Source organism: Hemitrygon akajei, chromosome 10 (genome assembly GCF_048418815.1).
Source record: "Hemitrygon akajei chromosome 10, sHemAka1.3, whole genome shotgun sequence".
Classification (NCBI taxonomy): domain Eukaryota; kingdom Metazoa; phylum Chordata; class Chondrichthyes; order Myliobatiformes; family Dasyatidae; genus Hemitrygon; species Hemitrygon akajei.
Genome location: NC_133133.1, coordinates 114,949,031 through 114,974,702, shown reverse-complemented (window position 1 = coordinate 114,974,702; position 25,672 = coordinate 114,949,031). Strand labels below are relative to the sequence as shown.

Genomic DNA, 25,672 nt, shown 5'->3' with positions numbered 1-25,672 from the left:
CACTGCCTAAGAAACCATCATGCTACTATGACAATTATAGCCACCTGGGCTCGGGAGTACCTCGGAAAACTATTGTCACTTAACACAGTCCGTCGCTGCATCCAGAAATGCAACTTGAAACTGTATTACGCAAGGAGGAAGCCATACATCAACTCTATGCAGAAACACCGGTGAGTTCTCTGGGCCCGAGCTCATCTCAGATGGACCGAAGGACTGTGGAACCGTGTGCTGTGGTCAGATGAGTCCACATTTCAGCTAGTTTTCGGAAAAAACGGACGTCGAGTTCTCCGTGCCAAAGATGAAAACGACCATCCTGATTGTTATCAGCAAAAGGTGCAAAAGCCAGCATCTGTGATGGTATGGGGGTGCATCAATGCCCACAGCATGGGTGAGTTGCATGTATGTGAAGGTACCATTGACTCTGAGGCGTATATTAGGATTTCAGAGAGACATATGTTGCCATCAAGGCGACGTCTCTTCCCGGGACGTCCATGCTTATTTCAGCAGGACAATGCCAGACCACATTCTGCATGGGCTACAACAGCGTGGCTTTGTAGACACAGAGTGCGTGTGCTTGACTGGCCTGCTGCCTGTCCAGATCTATCGCCTATTGAAAATGTATGGCGCATCATGAAGAGGAGAATCAGACAACGGAGACCACGGACTGTTGAGCAGATGAAGTCTTACATCAGATAGATAGATAGATAGATAGATAGATAGATAGATACTTTATTCATCCCCATGGGGAAATTCAACTTTTTTTTCCAATGTCCCATACACTTGTTGTAGCAAAACTAATTACATACAATACTTAACTCAGTAAAAAATCTGATATGCATCTAAATCACTATCTCAAAAAGCATTAATAATAGCTTTTAAAAAGTTCTTAAGTCCTGGCGGTAGAATTGTAAAGCCTAATGGCATTGGGGAGTATTGACCTCTTCATCCTGTCTGAGGAGCATTGCATCGATAGTAACCTGTCGCTGAAACTGCTTCTCTGTCTCTGGATGGTGCTATGTAGAGGATGTTCAGAGTTTTCCATAATTGACCGTAGCCTACTCAGCACCCTTTGCTCAGCTACCGATGTTAAACTCTCCAGTACTTTGCCCACGACAGAGCCCGCCTTCCTTACCAGCTTATTAAGACGTGAGGCGTCCCTCTTCTTAATGCTTCCTCCCCAACACGCCACCACAAAGAAGAGGGCGCTCTCCACAACTGACCTATAGAACATCTTCAGCATCTCACTACAGACATTGAATGACGCCAACCTTCTAAGGAAGTACAGTCGACTCTGTGCCTTCCTGCACAAGGCATCTGTGTTGGCAGTCCAGTCTAGCTTCTCGTCTAACTGTACTCCCAGATACTTGTAGGTCTTAACCTGCTCCACACATTCTCCATTAATGATCACTGGCTCCATATGAGGCCTAGATCTCCTAAAGTCCACCACCATCTCCTTGGTCTTGGTGATATTGAGACACAGGTAGTTTGAGTTGCACCATATCACAAAGTCCTGTATCAGTTTCCTACACTCCTCCTCCTGTCCATTCCTGACACACCCCACTATGGCCGTGTCATCAGCGAACTTCTGCACATGGCAGGACTCCGAGTTATATTGGAAGTCTGATGTGTACAGGGTGAACAGGACCGGAGAGAGTACGGTTCCCTGCGGCGCTCCTGTGCTGCTGACCACCGTGTCAGAACTACAGTCTCCCAACCGCACATACTGAGGTCTATCTGTCAAGTAGTCCACTATCCAATCCACCATGTGAGAGTCTACTCCCATCTCCGTTAGTTTGTGCCTTAAGATCTTGGGCTGGATGGTGTTAAAGGCACTAGAGAAGTCAAGGAATGTAATCCTCACAGCACAACTGACCCCATCTAGGTGAGAAAGTGATTTGTGCAGCAAATACGTGATAGCATCCTCCACTCCCACCTTTTCCTTATACGCGAACTGAAGAGGATCCTGGGCGTGCCTGGTTTGTGGCCTCAGATTCTGTATTATCAGCCGCTCCATGGTCTTCATCACGTGCGACGTCAAGGCAACAGGTCTGAAGTCATTCAACTCCTTTGGTTGTGGTTTCTTCGGTACCGGGACAATACAGGATGTTTTCCACTGTCTGGGTACTCTTCTCTGCTCCAGGCTCATGTTGAAGATACGCTGTAGTGGTTCTCCCAGCTCAGTCGCACAGGCCCTCAGTAATCGTGGGGAAACTCCATCCGGTCCAGCCGCCTTGCTGGTACAGATCTTCCTCAGTTGACCTTCCACCTGTGCAGCCATAATCCTGGGCGTGGGCAAGGTCTCCTGAGAGTGGCTATTTTCCTGTGAGGGAAGTAAGCCTGGTGTGGAGTTCTGCGGTGAGGATGAGATTGTGCTGTCGAACCTATTGAAGAAGTTGTTCAGCTGGTTCGCTTTCTCCACATCTCCACTTATGTTTGCCCCCCGCTTTGCACCGCATCCGGTGATGATCTTCATCCCATCCCACACCTCCTTCATGCTTTTTTTCTGCAGCTTTTGTTCTAGCTTCCTCCTGTACTGCTCCTTTGCCCCCCTTATCTGTACTCTGAGTTCCTTCTGAACTCTTTTAAGCTCCAACTGATCACCATCTTTAAAGGCCCTCTTCTTCTGGTTTAGGAGGCCTTTGATGTGACTAGTGATCCAGGGCTTATTATTGGGATAGCAGCGAACAGTTCTAACAGGAACAACGGCATCCACACAAAAGTTAATATAGTCCGTTGTGCATTCAGTGACCTCCTCAACGCCCCCACAGAGCCCCCCTTGCAGTACATCCCAGTTAGTAGGACCGAAGCAGTCTCATCAAGCAAGAATGGACAAAATTTCCAATTGCAAATCTACTACAATTATTATCCTCAATTCCAAAATGATTAAAAAGTGTTATTAAAAGGAAAGGTTATGTAACACAATGGTAAACATGCCTCTGTCCCAACTTTTGTTGAGTGTGTTGAGCCATCAAATTCTAAATTTGTGTATATTTACAAAATACAATTAAGTTGGTCAGTAAATCTATTGAAAATCTTTTCTTTGTACTTTTGTCAGTTAGATAAAGGTTCATGTGAATTAACATAGCACAGATTTTTGTTTTTATTGCATTTTGGAAAATATCCCAACTTTTCTGGAAATGGAGTTTGTAATAATAAGAGAATCACTATAATCCTGGTCAGCACCAGGAAGCAAATTAGTTGAGTTTTACTGAACAGGAGAGTCTTTTTGACGGCCAACGTCAGACATGTGAACATTAACCTGCAGGTTCAGAGTGGCCTGGACACTCAGGTTAGAAGAGTAATGCAAGACTTTGCTACGACTCAGCACTTTTTTTTAAACAGAAGAGTCACAAGTTGTTACAGTCAGTTCTACCTGATATCACTGGTAACACAAACTATACAATTAGGTGATGTCACCAACAAAGAATGTTAAATGCAGAATGACTGTGGCTTTTAACTCACTGGGAAACCATACACAAAAATAATTACCTGGCTATGTAATAGTCATCGACTCCTGACTACCTTCTCAAATGGCTCAGCAATGAACACCGTCTGTCGCAATGTGGACAGGCCATACAACCATAAGACATCGGAGCAAAGTTTGACCATTCGGTTTATCAAGTCTGCTCCGCTATTTCATCATGTCTGATCCACTTACCCTCTCAATCCCATTCTCCTGCCTTCCAACCATAACTTTTCACGCCCTAATTAAGAACCTATTTGCCTCTGCTTTAAATTTACCCAATGACCTGGCCTTCACAGCCGCCTGTGGCAATGAAATCCACAGATTCACCAGCCTCTGGCTAAGGAAATTCCTCCTCATCTCTGTTCTAAATGAACATCCCTCTATTCTGAAGCTATGCCCTCTGGTCCCAGACTCTCCCATTAATGGAATCATCCTCTCTACATCCACTCTTCATAGGCCTTTTAACATTCGATAGGTTTCAATGAGATTTCCCTCTCCCCTCCCCCATTCTTCTAAATTCCAGCAATAACCATTTCATTCCCAGAATCATTCTCGTGAGCCTCCTACTATGGATCCTCTCCAATGTCAGCACATCCTTTCTTAAATAAGGGGCCCGACACTGCTTACAATACTCTAATTGCAGTCTGACCAATGCTTTATAAAGGCCCAACATTACAACCTTGCTTTTATATCCTAGCCCTCTCAAAATAAATGCTAACTTTGCATTAGCCTTCATCACCATTGACTCAACCAGCAAGTGAACCTTAAGGGAATCCTGCACGAGGATTCTCAAATTCCCTTGCACCTCAGATTTCTGAATTTTCTCCAGGTTTAGAAAATAGTCAACACTCTTATTCCTTCTAACAAAGTGCATGACAGTACACTTCCCAACAGTGTATTCCATCTGCCACTTCTTTGTCCCTGCTTCCTTCACACTACCTGTCTTTTCAACAACCTTTGCACTGTCCACAAACATGACTACAAAGACAAAGCCATCAATTCGTTCATCCAAATCATTAACATGTAACATAAAAAGCAGCAGTCCTAACACCAGCAGCCATACAGAAAAGGCTCCCTTTGTTCCCACTATTTGCCTCCTGCCAATAAACCAATCCTCTATCCATGCTAGTATCTAACAACAGTTTCTTTCCCCAAGCTATCAGACTCCTCAATGCCTGAAGCCTGGACTGACACCTTACCCTACTGTCCTGTTTATTTTATTGTAATGCCTGCAGTGTTTTTGTGCACTTTATGTAGTCCTTTGTAGGTCTGTAGTCTAGTATAGCTTTCTCTGTGTTGTTTTTTCATTACGTAGTTCAGTCTAGTTTTTGTACTGTGTCATGTAACACCATGGTCCTGAAAAACGTTGTCTCATTTTTACTATGCACTGTACCAGCAGTTATGGTCAAAATGACAATAAAAGTGTCTTGACTTGATAATAACATGGACTCTTATCTTGTTGTGCAGCCTCATGTGTGGCATTTCTGAAAATTCAAGTACCCATCATCCACCAATTCTCCTTCGTCAATCCTGCTTATTATTTACCCAAAGAATTACAACAGATTAGTAAGGCAAGATTTTCCTTTAAGGAAACCATGCTAACTTTGATCTATTTTATCATGTGCTTCTAAATACCCTGAAACCACAGCTTTAACGATCGACTCCTACATCTCCCAACCACTGAGGTCAGGTTAACAGGCCTTTCTTCTGCCTCCCTTAAGTCTTGAAGAGTGGAGTGACATTTGCAATATTTTAGTCCTCTGGACTCAGAATCTAGTATTTCTTGGAAAATCATTACTCCACAATCTCTACAGCTACCTCTTTCAGTCTCTGAGGCATTGCCCACTTGGTCCAGGTGACTTACCTACATTCAGAACTTTCAGCTTCCCAAGTACCTTCTCCCTAATAATGGCAACTGCACTCACATCAGCCCCTGACACTCTTAAACTTCCAGCATACTGCTAGTGTGTCTACAATGAAGACTGATGCAAAATACTTATTCAGTTTGCCCGCCATTTCCTTGTCCCCATTACTATCTCTGCAGCGAGATTTTAAGGCAGTCCAATATCTACTCTTGCCTCTCTTTTACACTTTATGTATCTGAAAAAAACCTTTAGTATCTTCTTTGATATTACTGGCAGCTTACCTTCATATTTTACCTTCTTACTGCTTTTTTAGTTGCCTTCTAATTGTTTTTAAAAGCTTGCTATTCCCCTAGCTTCCCACTAATTTTTGCTCTATTATATGCCCTCCCTTTTGCTTTTATGTTGTACTTGACTTCCCTCGTCAGCCACAGTTGCATCATCCTACTTTAGAGTACTTCTTTTTGGGATGCATCTATCCCTATGCCTTCCGAATTGCTCTCAAAAACTCAATCCATTGTTGTTCTGCCATCATCCCTGCTAGCGACCCTTCCAATCAATATTGGCCGGCTACTCTCTCATGCCTCTACAATTCCTTTTACTCCACTGTTATACTGATACATCAGAATTAGCTTCTCCCTTTCAAATTGCAGGGTGAATTCTATCATATTATGATCACTGTCTCCTAAGAGTTCCTTGACCTTAAGTTCCCTAATCAAATCCAGTTCATTACAGAACACCCAATCCAAAACAGCCTTCCCCCAGATGGGCTCAACCACAAGCTGCTCGAAAAAGCCTTCTAATAGGCATTCTACAAATTCCCTCTCTTGGGATTCAGCACCAACCTGATTTTCTCAATATACCAGAAATCCCCTATTACTATCATAACATTGTCCTTTTGACATGCTTTTTCTGTCTGCCATTGTAATTTATATTCCACACTCTGGCTAAGTTTCAGAGGCCTGTATACATGTCTCTCATCAGGGTCTTTTTACCCTTGCAGTTTCTCAACTCCACCCTCACAGATTCTACATCTTTCAGTCACCTCTTTCTAAGGATTTGAGTTCAGTCTTTTCTAACAGAGCCACCCCACCCCATCTGCCTACCTGTATGACCTTTAGATACAACCTGTATCCTTGGATGTTGAGCTCCCAACTATAATCTTCTTTCAGCCACAAGTTAGCGATGCCCTCAACGTCATACCACCAATCTCTAACTGTGCTACAAAATCTACCTTATTCAAATACAACACCTTCAGCCCTGTATTTGTCCTCCTTTTCGATTTTGTCCCCATGTTATACTGCAACTCATCTCACTAACTGCAGTTTTGTCCTATCATCTGCCTGACCTTCCTGACATACTACAACTGCTTGTGTACCAACTGCCCCATCACTCCAGTTCCCATCCCCCTGCCAATTTTGTTTAAGCCCTCCCCAACAGCTTTGACAAACCTGCCCACAAGGATACTGATCCCCCGTGGGTGCAGGTATAACCCGTCACGTTTATATAGGTCATACCTTCCCCAGAAGAGATTCCAATGATCCAGAAACCTGAAGTGTTGCCCCTGCACAAGTTCCTCAGCCACACATTCATCAACACATCATCCTATTCTTACCCTCACTGATGCATGGTACAAGCTGCTATCCAGAGATTGCTAACCTGGAGGTCCTGCTTTTCAGCTTTCTAAATAACTCCCTATATTTTCTCTTCAGGACCACCTCCCTTCTCTTCCCATGCCTTTGGTGCCAAAACGTACCAAGACTCAAGAAGGCTGCTCACCCTTCCCATTTAGATGCTGCGGACCTGATCCAAGATCTGCCTGACCCTGGCACCTGGAAGGCAACATACCATCAGGAGTCTCTTTCATGTCTACAGAATCTTGTGTCTACACTTCTAACTATGGAACCCCCTGTCACTACTGCAGTCCTCTTCTCTCTCTCCCCCTCCCCTTTCCCTTCCAAGCCACAGCATTGGACTCAGTGCCAGAGACCTGGTTACCGGAGCTTCCCCACCCCCCCCCCCCCCCGGTAGTTCATCCCCCTTAACAGTATCCAAAGTGGTATACTTATTCTTGAGGGGAATGGCCACAGGGGTACTCTGCGCTGGCAGCCCATTTTCTTTCCCCCTCCTGACAGTCATCCTGCAACCTAGGGGATTATTATCTCCCTGTAGCTCCTATCTATCACCTTCTCATTTTCTAGCATGAGGCAAAAATCAGCAAGGGGACAACGACTGGCTTTTGCAGTGCTGGTATTCTCATAGACATAAAATGGTAAACCACTAATCTGTGCCTATTCCAGAGATTAATCTGCTTAGTCCCATCAACATGCACCTGGACCTTCATACACCTTCCCATCCATGTACATATCCAAACTTATCTTAAACGTTAAAATCAAACCCACATCCACCACTTTGGCTGGCAGCTCATTTCAGACTCTCACCACCCTGAGTTGAAATAGTACACTCTCACGTTCCCCTTAAATTTTGCACCTTTCACCCTTAACTGTAGTTACACCAGAAAATGTGCAGGAAGAGTGAAATCAGAAATGATCTCCTTCAGGATTACAGAACAGACTCTGCATTCTTCAAAAGATGTTGATGAACGTCTCAGAGTTATTCAGCAAGGGAACAGATGCCTTGGTCCAACTTGTTCATGCCAACGAAGATGCCTATCCATTAGCCTATACTTGGCCAATGTCCCCCAAGGCCTTTACTATCTATGTTGTTGTTCCTTTCCACGCCTTGTGCCACATCAAGCAGCAACCTCACCATTTCTTTGGCATTTTTGTCTGTTTTTTTTACACAGCCGAGTTGTCAGCTTGACATTCAACCCAGCACGGACAAAAGTGTGCAAGGAGCTGGCTGGATTCGAACCCGGGACCACTTGCCTCAAAGTCCTGTGATGCCAGTGCACCAGCGGCTGGCATTTTACTATCCATGTACCTGTTCAAATTTTTTTTTTTTTTTTTTTTTTTTAAACAGATTATAATTATAATCCCAGATCATGGATGAGTGTAGTGGTTATCAAAACGCTATCACAGCGCAAGCAACTCAAGTTCAGTTTCTGCCGCTGTCTACAGTAAGTTTGTACGTTCTCTCCATGACCACATGGGTTTCCTCTGGTTTCATCCCTTATTATTTGGGCAAGTAGGTTCATTGGTCACATGGGTGTAACTGGGAAGAAAGTGGGGACAGAGGTAATAGACAGTTTGGTGTAAAAGGCAGTTGGCACGCTGACCTTCATCAGTAAGGGCATTGAGTATAAAAGTTGGGAGCTCATGGTGCAGTTGTACAGTTCAATAGTGAGGTCATACTTGGAGTACTGTGTTCAGTGTTGTTGGAGTACTGTGTTCCCTGTTATAGGAAAGAGTGCATAAACAAGTTACAAAGATGTTGCCAGGAGTTATAAGGAGAGTTTAGACAAGCTAGGACTTTATTCCTTAGAGCGTAAGAGACTTATTGAGGTGTATAAAATTATGAGGGTGTAGATAAGGTGAAAGCACAGTCTTTTTCCCAGGGATGGGCAATGAAGAGCTTGAGGGCATAGGTTTAAATGTGAGGGGAGACATTTAAGAGAAACCCGAGGAGCAGATTTTTACACAAAGGGTGGTACCTGCATAGAATCAGATGCCAGAGAAAGTGATTGAGGCAGATACAATAACAATGTTTAAAATGCAGGCAGGTACTTGGATTAGAAAGGTTTGGAAGGTTATAAGCCAAATCCTTGATGGAACATACAAGTCAGCATGGTTGGGTGAAGGGCTTGTTTCCATCCTGTATGACTCTATATCTCCATACTGAACTGATGGTTGGACCAAGAGCATGGGAGAATCAAGGAGAAAAAGAGTGAAACTTTGATTAGAGTGGGAGCTGACCTTTGGTATGGGAAACACGATGATATGCAAGAAGTATCAGCAGTGTGGGTCAAACTGAATTTAAAATGTTTGACCTAACAACATGAGAACTAAGAGCAGGAGATGGCTGCTCCTCCATTCAATAAGATCATGGCTGATCTGGCCGTGGACTCAGTTCCACCTACCTGCCTTTTCCCTCTAACCCTTAATTCCTCTGCTCTGTAACAGCAAAGGCAGTTGCTGTTAAGTTGTGGACGAGGCGGACAAAGTTACAGAAAAATAATACTAATTTTGATTAGTTATGGTAATGCTCAGAATCAGGTTTATTATCACCGGCACGTGACGTGGAATTTGTTAACTTAGCAACAGCAGTTCAATGCAGTACATAATCTAGCAGAGAGAGAAAAATAATAATTAATAAAAACATAATAAACAAGTAAATCAATTCTGTATATTGAATAGATTATTAAAAATGTGCAAAAACTGAAATACTGTATATTTTTTTAAAAGTGAGGTAGTGTCCAAAGCTTCAAAGGCTATTCAGGGATCAGATGGCGGAGGGGAAGAAACTGTTCCTGAATCACTGTGTGTGTGCCTTCAGGCTTCTGTACCTCCTACCTGATGGTAACAGTGAGAAAAGGGCATGCCCTGGATGCTGGAGGTCTTTAATAATGGACACTGCCTTTCTGAGACACCGCTCCTTAAAGGTGTCCTGGGTACTTTGTAGGCTACTATCCAAGATAGAGCTGACTAGATTTACAACCTTTTGCAGCTTCTGTGCAGTAGCCCCTCCATACCAGACAGTGATGCAGCCTGTCAGAATGCTCTCCACAGTACAACTATAAAAGTTTTTGAGTGTATTTGTTGACATGCCAAATCTCTTCAAACTCCTAATAAAATATAGCCGCTGGCTTGCCTTCTTTATGACTACATCAATATGTTGGGACCAGGTTAGATCCTCACAGATCTTGACACCCAGGAACTTGAAGCTGCTCACTCTCTCTACTTCTGATCCCTCTATGAGGATTGGTGTGTTCCTACATCTTCTAAATTACATGAACATGTTTATTTTAGAATGGTGGTGAATATTGATAGCTCAGGTTGGTGTTTGACGTTGTCATTATGTTCCTGAAAACACAAATGGACGGTACAGAGACATGATTCAATATCGCTGATCTCGGTACATGAACACCACTTTAACTGGGACACCATGGAGCCTCTGGCGCAGGCAAACATGACAAAGGCACGAGAATTTTTAGAAGCGTGGTTATCTTCCAATAACTCTATAAACACACATATTGAAATAGAACCCCTAATAGCCAAAGAAACATGAACCAATAGAATTCAAAGGTCAACTGAAGGGGTAGCCAATCAGGACGAGGCAAGCGAATGGGGGCCTACATAAACGCGAGCACCAACATCTGCGCACTGAGGATGTCACCTTGACTGGTGATGTCTGTAAGCTAATTGCCAAGCGCAAAGAACACCACAACATCAAATATTTTATTCCGTTCCAAAGCAAATAACTTGTGCCATTTTGTTCTGCCAACTGATTCAATTTATTTTTAATTACTCATTGCTTTGTTCACTGCATTGACTGCTTCACTCTGGGGAGATTACTGGTTTGGTTTATGGAGTCTGCTGGGAGAACAGGGTGAACAGCCCAAGGGTTAGATGAGATTCAGTCCGGAGACCCTGGGAGGAGAAGGTTCTGGAATGTCCTAGTGGAAGGGTGGAGACTCCAGGAGATGGGGGGGTAATGAAAATCCTAGGACCTAGGGATGGGTGGGGGAGGTCAGGAGGATCCAAGAGAGCCCTGGAATAGTCAGGGGAGAAGGTGGAGAGGGAGCGAAGGTCCCGGGAATGGAGGGGGGGGGAGACAATAATCCAAGAATTTAAGAACAGGCAGGAGGTTGGAGGCAGTGGAGTAAGGAGGATGCAATCATTCCAGAAAGACAAGAGTGGACTCTGGGGGTGGGTGAAGAGGATGGGGAATGAAGATCAAAGGATCTTGAAATAGCCTGGAGAGAAGGGGATAAATGAAGAAACAAGAACCTGGGAATGAGCAGGAGTGGAGAGGCAAGGAAGATCCAAGGATCCCGGAATGGTCAGGCTGAAAGGTGGAGGCTCTGGGAGATGGGGATGGAGAGGACCTGGAAATAGCTGGGAGGGAAAGAAGGGAAGGGAATGAAGGGAGGTCCAAGGACCCAGGAACAGGTGAGAGGAAGATGGAGGCACTGGGAGCTGTGTAAGAGAAGGGTGGAGGGCCAGGAATGGTCAAACTATCTAGTCAACTATGTTAAAGGTTTGATAGTGCAGCACACCTTGATTTAGGCCTGAATTAGCCAACACAAATGGTAGACCAGAAAAACAATATCCTTACCCTTTCCATCGACTTGTAGTTCTGGAAGTTTCCTAAAAAGAGAAACAAAGGTAAGATTTACTGAATTATCTCAGACACTTCACACTCACTACCCACCCAAAGGCTTGAATTACTTGATCAGTACTACAGCATTTCCATCATAGGTACAACCTTCCCACCATCTGAGGAAGATGACACCCACGATCAGCCCCACCATCCATGCTATGCTCTCTTTTTGATGCTGTCATCGGGCAGGAGGACCAGGCAACTGGGGACCACACCTCAAGGTTCAACAACACTTTCTTCCCCGATGCCATGAGCCCACCTCGAAAACCCAAACAATACATCAGACTATAATTTTATTTCCTGTCTCTCATATTGAGACAGTTGCTATGTTTATTTTGGGGTTTTTTTCCACTTATAAGTTACATATAATTTACATTAACTTATATTAAGTTTGTCTGATTGAGCACATCTACAAGGAGTGCTGTCACAGGAAAGCAGCATCCATCATCAGGGACCCCCACCACCCGGGCCATGCCCTTTCCTTGACGCTGCCATCAGGAAGGAGGTACAGGAGTCTCAGGACCCACACAACCAGGTTCAGGAACATATGGCTCCTCAACCAGAGGGAAAAATTTCACTCAACTTCACTCAGCCCAGCACTGAACTGGTTCCACAATCTACGGACTCACTTTCAAGGACACTCACTTCAGCTCAGGTTCTCGATATTTATTGCTTATTTATTTATTATTTTTCCTTTTTGTATTTGCACAGTTTGCTGCCTTTTCCACATTGGTTACCTGTCTTGTTGTGAGTGTTGAGTTTCTTTTGTACTTACTGTAAATGCCCTCAACAAAATGAATCTCAGGCTTGTATAATGGTGACATATATGTACTTCTGATAATAAATTTACTTTGAACATTGTCTTGTAATGTACTGTGCTGCTGCTACAAAAAGAGGCAACTTTCAATGCATTTCTTCGCTGGGCACTCATGCCTCTGACAATAAATAGCGATCAACATGTCTGTCCATGGCCTCCACTACTGCTACTATGGGGCCAAACACAGGCTGAGACTGGCACTGTGAAACAATTGCTCAGTAGTAGAGAAGATGGAAGAAAATCAGTCATGATTGAATGGCACAGCAGACTTGATGGACTAATTCTGCTCCTATATTTTATGGTCTTATTTTAAAACAATACCCACTATGGATAACCAAGAAAAACTCAAGGTGTAACTGATCTGAGATTTGAAGGATTGAACTCTAATTGAAGTTCCTTCCCAATTTATACAAATGTATAAAACTGTGGATCAGATTACCAGCATTTTAAGACCCCTGATATCTATTACTCAGTGTACAAAACACCTCACATGAGATTCAAACCCTTAACCTCCTAAACAAAAACATCTGGAGGAGCGTCGTGTGAAGCCAATAATGTTTTACAAGAAAAGGTCAGAAAATGCTCTGTGTTGCCAAGAAAGTTAAAAAGCCATATGGTGCATTGGCCTTCGTTAGTCAGGGGATTAAGTTCAAGAGTCACGAGTTAATGTTGCAGCTCTGTAAACTGTTTTGACTACACTTGCAGCATTGTGTTCATTTCTGGACACTGCATTACAGGAATAATTGGAAGCTTTAAAGAGGGGACTGACCAAGATGCTGCCTGGATTAGAAAACATCTCTCAAGAAGAAAGGTTGAGCAAGCTAGGCCCTTTTCCTTTGGAATGACAGAGAATGAGCGACAACTTACGAGAGCTGTACAAGATGATGAGACATAGATAGAGTGGACAGCCAGGGCAGCAATGGCCAATACCAGAGGGCATCCTTTTTCACAGAGAATGGGGGGGGGGGGGGGTCCCTGGAATGCACTGCTGAGGTGGTGATAGAGGCTGATAGAACAGGGACATTACGTTTCAGATTCCGATTCATTTATTTATCAGACGTGCATTGAAACATTTGCACTAACGATCAACACAACCTATATTGATAATATGGGGGCAAAGCCACAAGTGTCACCACACAGTAAAGCGCAGACATAGCAAGTCCACAATGCTCGGCAGAATAACACAGGACACAACATACAATAAAACAACAGCAGCAAAGCAAGCTCCATTCCTCCATCCTCCCATCAAAGATACTCTTAAATAGGCACTTGGATGAAAGAAAAATGAGGGGGATGGATAGAAAAAAGAATCAATAAGTCATTCAGATAGAGGCCCTTCAGCCCACTGAGTCTGTGCTTACCTTTTCTAATCGATTCCCCTCTTTTAAAAGATTGGCTTTATTTGTCACGTGAACATCAAAACATAGTGAAATGCATCAAAAACCATCACAGTATGAGGATGCGCTGGGCGCAGACTGCAAGGGTCGCCGTGACTCTGGTGCCAACATGAAGCCCTTTTGCGCATGCTAAGAGGGGACGGAAAAGCGGGTGATAGAGAGAATAAGGTGGGGAGTGATCAGTGGAAAAGGGTGGGGCTGGTGAGGGTCACATGGAGAAAGTCAGGCAAGAGCATCTCCAGGTGAGGGACGAGGGAACAGTAATGTTCTTCAGAGCAGCACTTCAGAAGCTGCTACGGCCACCCAAGGAAGCAGGTGAGGACTCTAGACCAGTTGAAGAGTCACAATGCTCATCTCAGCACTTGAGGACGTGATGCGTGAGTCCAGAAGGTACTGGGAAGCATTTTTTTCCATACAGAGGCAAAGTCAAAGTAAAATTTATTATCAAAGTCCATATATGTTACCACATACTACCTCAAGATTCATTTTCTTGTAGGCATTTATAGGAAAATAAAGAAATACAGTAAATGTTTTTAGAACTATAAACAAAGACTAAGAAACAACCAACGTGCAAAAGAAAAAGTGTGCAAATAAATAAGGGATGTAGAGAGGTTTGGAGAGGGTAACTGCAAGCAGGCTTTTTCCACTGAGGTTGGGTGGACCATAAGTGGGGAGGGTTCGTGGGTTAAGGTCAAAAGGTGAGAAGTTTAAGGGGAACATGAAGGAAAACTTCTTCAGTTAGAGAGTCGTGAGAGTGTGGAATGAGCTGCCAGCACAAGTGGTCCACATGGGCTCCATTGCAATGCTCAAGAGAAGTTTGGATAGGTACGAGGAGAGTAGGAATATGAAGAGCTATGGTCCGGTGCAGGTCGTTGGGCATAGGCAGTTTAAATGGTTTTTCGACAGGGACTTGACGGCTTGTTTCTGTGCTAAACTTCTCTATGTCTAAATAGTACTGAGAACATGAGCTAAGGGGTCCTTGAAGGTGAGTTCATAGGTTTTAGTATCAGATCAGCATTGAGGTGAGTGAAGTTATCCATGATGGTTCATGAGCCTGATGGTTGTAGGGTAATAACTGTCCCAAGACCTGCTGGTATGGGACCTGTATCTTCTGCCCAATGGTAGCAGTGAGAAGTGAGCATGGTGTAGTGGGTGGGGGTCTTTGATGATGGATGCTGCTTTCCTGTGGCAGTGCTCAAAGATGCGAACATTTTACCTGTGATGGACTGGGCCATATCCACCACTTTCTGTCACCTTTTCCTTTCCTAGGCTTTGGTATTTCCATACTAAGCCATGATGCAACCAGTTAGGATACTCTCTACTATGTATCTATTGAAGTTTTTCGTGACATGGCGAGTCTGTACAAACTTCTAAGACAGTAGGTGCAGTGTGAACCTACAACTCTCTGCCCAGAAATGCTGGGAGAATGGACTTCAACCACAGTGATAGAAACAAGGTAGAATTAGTCTCTCAGCAAGGCTCTTGCCAATTTCTACAGACGTTCAGTGAAGAGCACTCTGACTGGTTGCATTACCATGTGTTATTGAGGCTGCTCAGCAGGGGATCACAAGGGGGTTGTAGACTTGTCAGCTCCATGATGAGCACGACCCTCCCCACCATCACCATCATCTTCAAGAGGCAATGCCTCAAGGTGATGACATCCTTCATCAAGGACCCTCACCATCCAGGAAATGCCCTCTCATTACTACCATCAGGGAGGAGTTACAGGAGCCTAAAGACCCACACTCAATGATTCAGGAATTGCTCCTTCCCTTCTGTGAACAGATTTCTGAATTATCCATGATTACTACCTCATTATTCCTTTTTTATTTATTGCACTTTGAACCGTACTCTGCCACAAAATCAAATTTCATATCATACATGAGAGTGAAAATAAACCTGGTGCTGATATTACAGTCACAGAGGCATAGAGCCGGGCAACAGGCCTTCAGGTAGCCAAGAGAGATGCAAACAATGGCAGATACTGGAACCTGGAGCAACACACAACCTGCTGGGGGACTCAGTGGGTCGAGCAGCATCTGAGGGAGGGAAAGGAACTGTCAACATTTCAGGTCGAAACCCTGCATTGTCTCCCTAAGGGCTGTTAGCTGTTGACGCAAATGACACATTTCTCTGTATGTTTCAATGTACATGTGACAAATAAAGCTAATCTTTATCTCTTATCTTTAAATAATCCACTGATGATGGAAAAAATCAAAAGCTCAAGATAAGGGGTCACGTGTCTGGGTCAACGTTAACTCTCAATCACCCGTCAAGCAAACATTTCCCACCAGACATGCATTTAATGCTTCACCGAGCTGAGCTAAATTGGCTCTGACCATTACTAATAACTAAGTTGTTATTTGAAAAACATTTGACTGCCTGAAGGCCATAATACACAGCAGCAGAATTAGGTTATTCAAATCACCAAGTCTGCTCCTCCACACAATCAAAGATGATTTATTATCTCACTCAATCCCATTTTCCTGCCTTCTCCCCATAACCTTTGACACCTTTACTGATCAGGAAGCTCAGAGTTGAGGAGCACTACAGATCATTCAGCCCATCTCAGAATCATGTTTAATATCATTGGCAGAGGTCGTGAAATGTGTTGTTTTGCCACAACAATCAAGTACAATATGTAAAATATACTATCAATTACAGTAATGTACATATATATATATATATATATATATATATATATATATATTTATATATATATATATATATATAAATAGTGCAAAGTGAGCACAAAGAAAATAGTGAGGTAGTGTATATGGGTTCGTTGCTCATTCAGAAATCTGATGGCATGCCACTAGCCTGTGCTAAACTGTTCTGTCTAGTCCCACTGCACCAGGACCATAGACATCCATAACCCTCCTATCCATGTACTTATCCAAATTTCTCTTAAATGATGCAATCAAACCTGAATCCACCACTTCCAGTGGCAGTTCATTCCACCCTCTCACCACCCTCTGAATAAAGCTCCCCCTCAGGTTCTCCTTACACCCTTAACCGATGACCTCTAGTTCCAGTCTCGGTGGCAAAAACCTGCTCACATTGACCCTATCTTTACCCCTCAACATTTTGTACATCCTAAGGCTCCTCTCATATTTGGAAAGGTATTGTTATGTCTTTTGAAGGCAGTAGGTGACTGGGCCTACACACACCTTGTGAGAACTGGATCAATACTGGCATTAAACTTTCCAGCACAAATATTCCTTTGTTCCTGTCCTGAATCCCATTCTTCACCAAGTACTCAGAGCAATAGCTGCATTATCAACTTTGCCGGGCCACCATGTCATCTCCCTGTGCCTGTAGGTCACAGGCTCAAGGTCCACTCCAGAAACCTTGGACCTTTATCTGTCCAGAAGCACCCAGCTCAACACTATGGGCAATGGACGAAAAACACAATGTGCTGAAAATACTCAGCAGGTCAGGCAGCATCTGTGGAGAGAGAAAGAGCTACACTATAGGCAATGTCATCATGTTAGCTTGGGTTTATTTTATTTTTTTGTGTACAGTTGAGCCTAGTGGGCACATGCTCATTGTTAATCTCACCTTTTACAATATATTTTATAACATAGAAGCTTAAAGTACTGGGAACTGCCCTCAGTAACACACTCTCAGGAAAAGTTTCTCTGTTAACTCATCTTTCCTCCCTTTATGCCAACCATTTCTCCTCTCTGATAATCAACACTGGTGCACCTCAAGGATGTATGCTTAGCCCACTGCTCTGCTCTACTCTGTACTCATGACTGTGTGGCTAGGCATAGCACAAAGGCCACCGATAACACAGCTACTGTTAGCAGCATCTCAGATGGTGATGAGGTGGCATTTAGGAGTGAGATAGATTGGCTGGTTGAGTGGTGTTACAACAATCTTGCATTCAACCCAAGACCAAGGAATTGATTGTGGATATCAGGAAAAGGAAGTCAAAAGAACACACACCAGTCTTCATTGAGGGGTCAGCAATAGAAAGAGTGAGCAGCTTCAAGTTTCCAGCTCCTGGGTCTCAACATCTCCGATGATCTATCCTGGACCCAACATATTGACACAGTTATAACAAGGACACACCAGCACTTTATTTCATTAGATGTTTGATGAGATTGGTATGCCACCAAAAACTCTAGCAGATTTCTACACATGTACCATGGAGAGCATTCTAACTGGTATGAGTGGAACCCACCCCCCCCCCCCCCCAAAACATGCCACCTTCTCATCGATGAGGTACACACACTCAACATGTTAGGAACAACTTCTTCCCTTTCACCATCAGATTCCTCATCAATGAACCCTACCTCACTACTTTTGCACTACTTATTTCATCTTTTATATATATTTTACTATAATTTATAGTATATTTTATGTATTGCACCATACTGCTGCTGCAAAACAACAGATTTCACGACATGTTGTGATATTAAATCTGATTCTCCATCCGCTTCCAGAAACTTTCCTTCTGAGCTTTTGAACCACCTGTACAATCTGGCATTTTTGAGGTGTGAACTGAAGTCTCAAAGGTACAGGACAGTTGCGACGTGAACGTACATCAAGGTGGCAAGGTCCGGGCCAGAGAGCAAGGAACAAGCCTATATTTGACTGTTGGAGCAGACTTAGAGGCAATCTGAAGCCATAGAACCAAGGTGAGGCAGAGTTGAGATGGCAGGGCCTGGGCTCGATAGTGAGGAACAAGCCAGCACTGGGCCAGATTGGAAAGGTTGGATACAGTCCAAATCAAGGAGGTGGGTCCCAGGTCCAAAGAGCATATTGAAACAGCAGGGCCTGGGGCTGAGAGCGAAAAACTACCTGCTGTTTGGACGATTTAAGCACCGGGCAGGATTAAAAAGGTGAGTATGGCAGGGATGGGCTGGTGTTCAGCTCTCTGCTCGGCAAGGTTTACTCATCTCTGCGCTGAACTGAGACTGTGGTCTGCCAGTAACAAGCTCTTGGATCAACCGTGACTGACTTCATGGCTGTGGACTCACTTTCTGAACGCTATTTGCTCACCGTTATTGTTTGCATGATTTGTTCTTTTTCTGCACATTAGGTGTTTGACTGTCTTTTTTTGATGGGTTCCACTGGGTTTCTTGGTTCTGTGGCTGCCTGTAAGGAGACGAATCTCAATGTTGCATATAGTACACATACTTTGATAATAAAATGAGATGGATCGCAGAGCTTAGTGATGACGGCGCCTAATGGCGACTCCTTTGCCTACATCTTCGGAAACAGCTCTATTTCCACCTTTAATATTTCTTTTCTTCCTATTCAGTTCTTCTGAAGACCATGACCTGGAGTTACATGCTGACTTCAGTTCTTTGCGGGAATGGGACCCGCTCTCGGGGCCTCACAACTGGCTGCTTTTCGATATGCCAAGGATATGGCCTGAAAGACTAACGTGCCTTCCGGGTGTTGGATTTTCGCGGCTCTGGAGGCAGGTGGATTCGAGGTTGGTGCCACCGCCTGATGTGTCATGGGAGTACAGGGAAGATCGAGAGCAGCGAGCTGGCTGCTGGCTGTGCGCCCAGAGACCAGAGTTCTTTGGGCACAGAGCTCGGAAAAAGCTCGCAACAGACTTCTAACACCATAAATTGCCAAGTTGTTTTGTTATGTCTCCCCTCTCGTTGTGAAACAGGGACACCTCTTTTTCCTTATCAGGGAGAGAGAGAGAGAGCCTGTGGTAAGTAGAATTACAGGGTGAACGAGTAGTCTTTGGGGTTCTGCAAGTCTGTGTCTTTATTGATACTTTGCTGCACGCTTGAGTGCTCAGTGGAGGGCGCTGATACTTTTTTGCTGGTGGGGGAGGGGGGTCGTCACCTTGTTGCTGTTTATGCGTGGGAGGGGGAGCCGCAGGTTTTGGTGTTCTAACATTTAACTGTCGTTCATTCTTTGAGGCACCTCTGTTTTCCTGGATGTTTGTGAAAAAAAAGAATTTCAGGATGTATATTGTATACATTTCTCCATTAAATGTACCTATTGAAACCTAAATGTGCATTGAACTTTGAACTTTTCTCCAGTGGAAAACCACCTTTCTCCCCCAGTTTGACTTGAGATAACTGTTTCTTGTTCCTGTTTCTGATGCTGCCTGACCTGCTAAGTGTTCCCTGCATTTTATCTCAGATTTCCATTATGTGTGTTTTTTGTTTGGATTTTCACTGAAGAGATTAAAGATCAACATTATTTGTCATATGTGCATCAGAACATTGAAACATACACTGAAATGCATTATTTGCAACAATGATCAACACAGACTGAGGATGTGCTGGGGGCAGCCTGCAAGTGCCACCATGCTTCCAGCACCAACATAGTACGCCCACAACTTATCAACCCTAACCCATGGGCCTTTGGAATGGGGGAGGAAACTGGATCCCCGGAGGAAGCTCACACAGTCATGGGGAGAAGGTATACTAACTCCTTACAGACAGCGAAAGGAACTGAACCCCGATCTTCTGCTTCAGGCTACAAATGTTAACAGCTATGCTACTGTACCATCCTGGCACTGTGGAATCTGGATCGTGAAGCTCTCTTCCCTGAACTCTCCCTCCTGTGAAGACAAAGTCCCACCTGAAGAAGGGAAAGAAGTGGTCACTGTGCAGAGTGCACCCACCGATCTCTTATAAAATAAAACTTACCCCATACGGTCCTGATGTAGGGTCTCAGCCCAAAACGACGACTGCTTATTCATTTCCATAGATGCCCCCTGACCCGCTGAGCTCCTGCAGCATTTTGTGTGTCTGACTGTGTACTGGTGGATATCTGCCCACCAACCTCTGGCAGGAACAGCACATCTGGATATTAATATCATTGACATAGTGGTGTATCAAAAACTAATCTACTGGTTGTGAAAACATCTGGGGGCTACAGAGTACATGATAATCAGTTACGGAACCGCAAGCAATGTTCCCAGAAGAACATGTTTTATGTAATTGATGGAATTATTTTCTTGGAAGCAAGTTGAAATTCTACTGCCTGTTCATTTCCATATTAGGAACCAGCTACTTATCCCTGGATTTCATTAGAACAGGGTGGAATAAATTTCTTTCATTTCAACTGGAACGAGGAACTCAACAGTAAACATTACATGAGGAATGCTTGTGGTGTACACGATTAAATATACCCATAGGTTTTTAATAATCCATTGCTGGCAAGGCCAGTATATATTGACCATCCCTGCTTATCCCATGGAACTCAGTAGCCACTTTACTGGATGCAGCCGGCATGGTCTTCTGTGACTGTAGCCCATCCACTTCAAGGTTTGACGTGTTGTACACTCAGAGATGCTCCTCTGTACACCACTGTTGTAACACGTGGCTACTTGAGTTACTGTCACCTTCCCGTCAGCTTAAGCCATTCTGTCCATTCTTCTCTGACCTCTCTCATTAACAAGGCATTCTTGCCCACAGAAATGCCATTCCTTTGGATTTTATTTTTGTTTTTTTGCACATTCTCTGCAAATTCTAGAGACGGTGTGCATGAAAATCCCAGAAGATGAGAAGTTTCTGAGATGCCCGAGCCACTCTGTCAGACACCCACAATCATTCTATGGTCAAAGTCAATCAGGTGACACTTCTTCCTCATTCTGATGTTTGCTCTGAACAACTGAACCTCTTGACCATGTCTGCATGCTTTTACGCACTGAACTGTCACCACGTGATTGGCTGATTAGATACCTGCACTAACAAAAGGGTGTAGAGTTGTCACCGACTGTAGAAGAGTACAGCACAGGAACAGACCCTTCAGCACACAATGCCAAATTATATTAAATCTCTTCTGCCTGCACATGATCCACTTCTCCCTCTATCATACAGACACTTAGATGTCACAATTGTATCTGCTTCCACCATCACCCCAGACAGCTCATGCCAGGCACCTACAACTCTCTGTAAAGACAAAACTTGCCAAAAGATCTTCTTTAAACTTTCTTCCTCTCACCTTAAATGCAATGAGGGCGGCACGGTAGTGTAGTGATTAGCGCAACCCTTTCCAGCATCAGTGACCTGAGTTCAAATCCACTGCTGCCTGTAAGGAGTTTGTGCATTCTCCCCGTGACTGTGTGTGTTTCCTCCGGGAAATCCAGATTCCTCCCACATTCCAAAGACATACGGGTTAGCGGTAGTAAGCTGTGGGTATGCTATGTTGCCACTGTATTCATAACAACATTTGCAGGCTGCCCCCCAAGCACATCCTCAGACTATGATGGTCCTCAGCACAAAATGACACACTTCCCTATATAGAAGCATAGAAAACCTACAGCACAATACAGGCTCTTCGACCCACAAAGCTGTGCCGAACATGTCCTTACCTTAGAAATTACCTAGGCTTACCCATAGCCCTCTATTTTTCTGAGATCCATGTACCTATCCAGGAGTCTCTTAAAAGACCCTTTCGTATCCGCCTCCACCACCGACACCAGCAGCCCATTCCACATACTCACCACTCTCTGCGTAAAATACTTACCCCTGACATCTCCTCTGTACCTACTTCCAAGCACCTTAAAACCATGCCCTCTCGTACTAGCCATTTCAGCCCTGGGAAAAAGTCTCTGACTATCCACACGATCAATGCCTCGCGTTATCTTATACACCTCTATCAAGTCACCTCTCATCCTCCATCGCTCCAAGGAGAAAAGGCCAAGTTCACTCAACCGATCCTCATAAGGCATGCTCCCCAATCCAGGCAACATCCTTGTAAATCTAAATGTTTCAATGTTTTAATATACATGCATTAAATAAACCTAATCCTTTTTATAGGATATAACTTAGCTACCCTAAGAAAAAGATACCTTATCTATGCCTGTCGTAGATTTATAAATCTCTATTAGGTCTCCCCCTTAGTTTCTGACATTCCAGAGTAAACAACCCAATTTTTTGAAAAAGGGACCTAGTACTTTCCCAGTGTATACGACAAATAAACTCTTCTCTGGTTTCCAACTGGGTACAGGTAGCAATTATAACCGATGTTTTGATAACAAACTCTGCTCTCTTCATTAGGGATGATGCCTGGGCATGTCTAGTCCAGTGGTATTTATACCCCCATAGTCCGTCCCTTCTGATTGGTTAATCCTCATCCAATCAGGTTTTCGCTCTCCCACCTTGTTTATAATTGATTTCCAGTTCTTACTTAGAGTGAGATCTTTGTCTTTGTTAAAATTCTTTTCCTCTGGTTTTATTTCAATGGATTTCTTCACCAGGTACTTTTGTACTTTTGTGGCATGGTACAGTACTTTTGTGCCACTGAAGTGAACCCTATGGCCATTGCAAATGCAATGTTCTGCTACTGCCGACTTCTCCAGATAAGCCAAACGAATACATCTCCTGTGCTCCTTGATACAGGTTTCACTGTGCATCCCATCTGCTGCTCGCAATTTTAACCCAATATTTTGTCGAATCTCTCCTTGCCAGGCCAGTACAGAAGGCAGTGAAGGGCTGATGACATTGATGTGAGTCTGGCTTCTCCCAGAGAAAACCATTGCTTACTCAGGAGCATCGGAGCACAGAAGGTGTGGAGGAGACCATGGTCTCGTTGACAATGTTGGAAAATGAGACCTTACCACCTGCTGGATGGAGTTTCTGATCTTGGTATGGATAACATGAACCTTAGAAAACAATAATCCAGCCCACCATCCAGGGGCACCCACTTATTTTAAAGGCCTTTCACTTCTACAGCACTGTCCAGGATCAAGAAACACATCAGCCTCCATGTTCATTCTCTGTTACACTGTACAGCGCAGTCCTGACAACTAGCAAAGAATAGCTTAACACACACAAAATGATGGAGGAACTCAGTAGGTCAGGCAGCATCTATGGTGGCGAAATAACGGTCGACATTTTATGCTGAGACCCTTCATCAGAGCTGGAAAGGAAGAGGGGAAGAAGCCAGAATAAGAAAAAGAGGAGAGGGGGAGGACTACAAGCTGGCAAGTGATTGGTGAAACCAGGTGAGGGGGAAGGTGGATGGAGAGATGGGCTATGAAGTAAGAAGCTGAGAGGTGATAGGTGGAAGAGCTAAAGGGCTGAAGAAGGAGGAATCTGAAAGGAGAGAGGACCATGGGAGAAAGGGAAGGAGGAAGGGCACCAGGTGGAGGTGAGAGGCAGGAGAGGAGAAGTTGAGGTAAGATGAGGGCTGGAATGGCGAATGGAAGAGGGAAGGGGAGGGGGGAGAAATGACTAGAAATTAGAGAAATTGATGTTTCATGACTAGATAATATTTTAATGATTTGTTCAGCATAGAGAAAGGCCCTTCGGCCCACACGTGTTCATGCTGCTCAGGATAGAGATTTAAACTAATCTCATTCCCCAGCTCGCTGCCCAAATCCCTTTAAACTCCGTTGTCGATACACCTGTCCACATACTTCGTAAATATGTTGGATCTACCTAAACTGGGGGAGGATAGTGGGATTAGCACTGGTTTATTATTGTAATGTACCAAGATACAGTGAAAAGCTTGGAAGGGAGGAAATGGGCTTGATTTACTGTTGTGTTTTGTGTTGTTCTGCTGAGCATTGTGGGCATGCGATATTAGCAGTGGAATGTGTGGCAACACTTTTGGGAAGCCTCCAGCACATCCCTAAGGTTGTGGTGGTTGTTAACGCAACGACGCATTTCACTGTGTGTTTCGATGTACACGTGACAGATAACTGAACGTGAGCCTCGCTGAGCTCCCTGTCCCAGGCAATCCTGAGAAGCAAAGCTGTAAGTATCGGGAACTGGGAAACATTGACTCAGACCCGAACACCCAATTGCTTTCAACAGAGTTCTGCTGTGGATGGAAACTTAAATTTACTCAAAAATGCTGTTAAGTACAGATGAGATACTAGAATGATTTCCAGTCTGCCCCACTAGGGAAATACTTCCCTGTTATTAATACATTCTGGTTTTCATCAGTACACAAATCAAAACAGTTAACTCAAAACACATGTTCAGCAAGACAAGGATTCAAAGTGTGGATACATACAGAACCATTCCAATTGGGAGACAGGAGTCAAGACTTCATCTTAAAACAAGAAGCAGCAGGCAAAATCCACAGAGGTTGGTGGGGCGGGCGGGGTGCCTCAATGACAGTTTCACAGAGGGACAATGGTTTTCAGATTCAAACTATATAAAGTCATTCAGACACTTCCATTCAATATTCCATCCAAGTTCAATGGTGGAAGTCTACCAGAACATACATCACAAAAATAGAAAGCCCAGTGTCAGCCCTCAAGAACATACAGAACAATATAGGCCCTTAAGCTCCCAATGTTATGCTGACCCTTAACCTACTCCAAGATCAATCCAATCCTTCCCTCCTACATAGCCCTCCATTTTTCTATCATCCATGTGTCTGTCTAGGAGTCTCTTAAATGTCTCTAATGTATCTGCCTCTAACATCACCCCTGGCAGTGTTCCATGAATCCACAACTCTGTGTAAAAAAACTCTGACATTTCCCCCCCCCCCATACTTTCCTCCAATCACCTTAAAGCTATGCTCCCCTCATATTAGCTAATTCTGCCCTGGGAAAAAGGTGCTAGCTATCTCTTGATCTATGCTTCGGAGCCGACTCGATGGGCCAAATGGCCTAATTCTTCTCCTATATCTTATGGTCTTATCACCTTGTACACCTCTATCACATTGCATGTTACCCTCCTTCGTTCCAAAGAGAAAAGCCCTAGCTTGCTCAATCTAAATTCATTAGACATACCGATATGATATCCTCAAGAAGATTTCTGTCCCATCTAATTTTTAAACTGAGCTACTTTAAAATGCCTACAACTTTAACACAACTAGATGGTAAGTTTTCTAGGAATTAACTTTTTATTAATTTTGTTTGTACCTCGTTGGTATGGCCAGTCTACATATCTGATGAGTT

General features: G+C 43.9%; 1 protein-coding gene across 2 annotated transcripts in view; it reads right to left on the bottom strand.

The window, feature by feature from the left end:
- pawr (PRKC, apoptosis, WT1, regulator) overlaps positions 1-25,672 on the bottom strand; it is a 163,236-nt gene that overhangs the window by 13,915 nt on the left and 123,649 nt on the right. For both annotated transcript variants that reach the window (XM_073058792.1, XM_073058790.1), the window contains exon 4: positions 11,566-11,597. In XM_073058792.1, the coding sequence (XP_072914893.1) occupies positions 11,566-11,597 (32 nt within the window). The remainder of the gene's footprint in view (positions 1-11,565; positions 11,598-25,672) is intronic.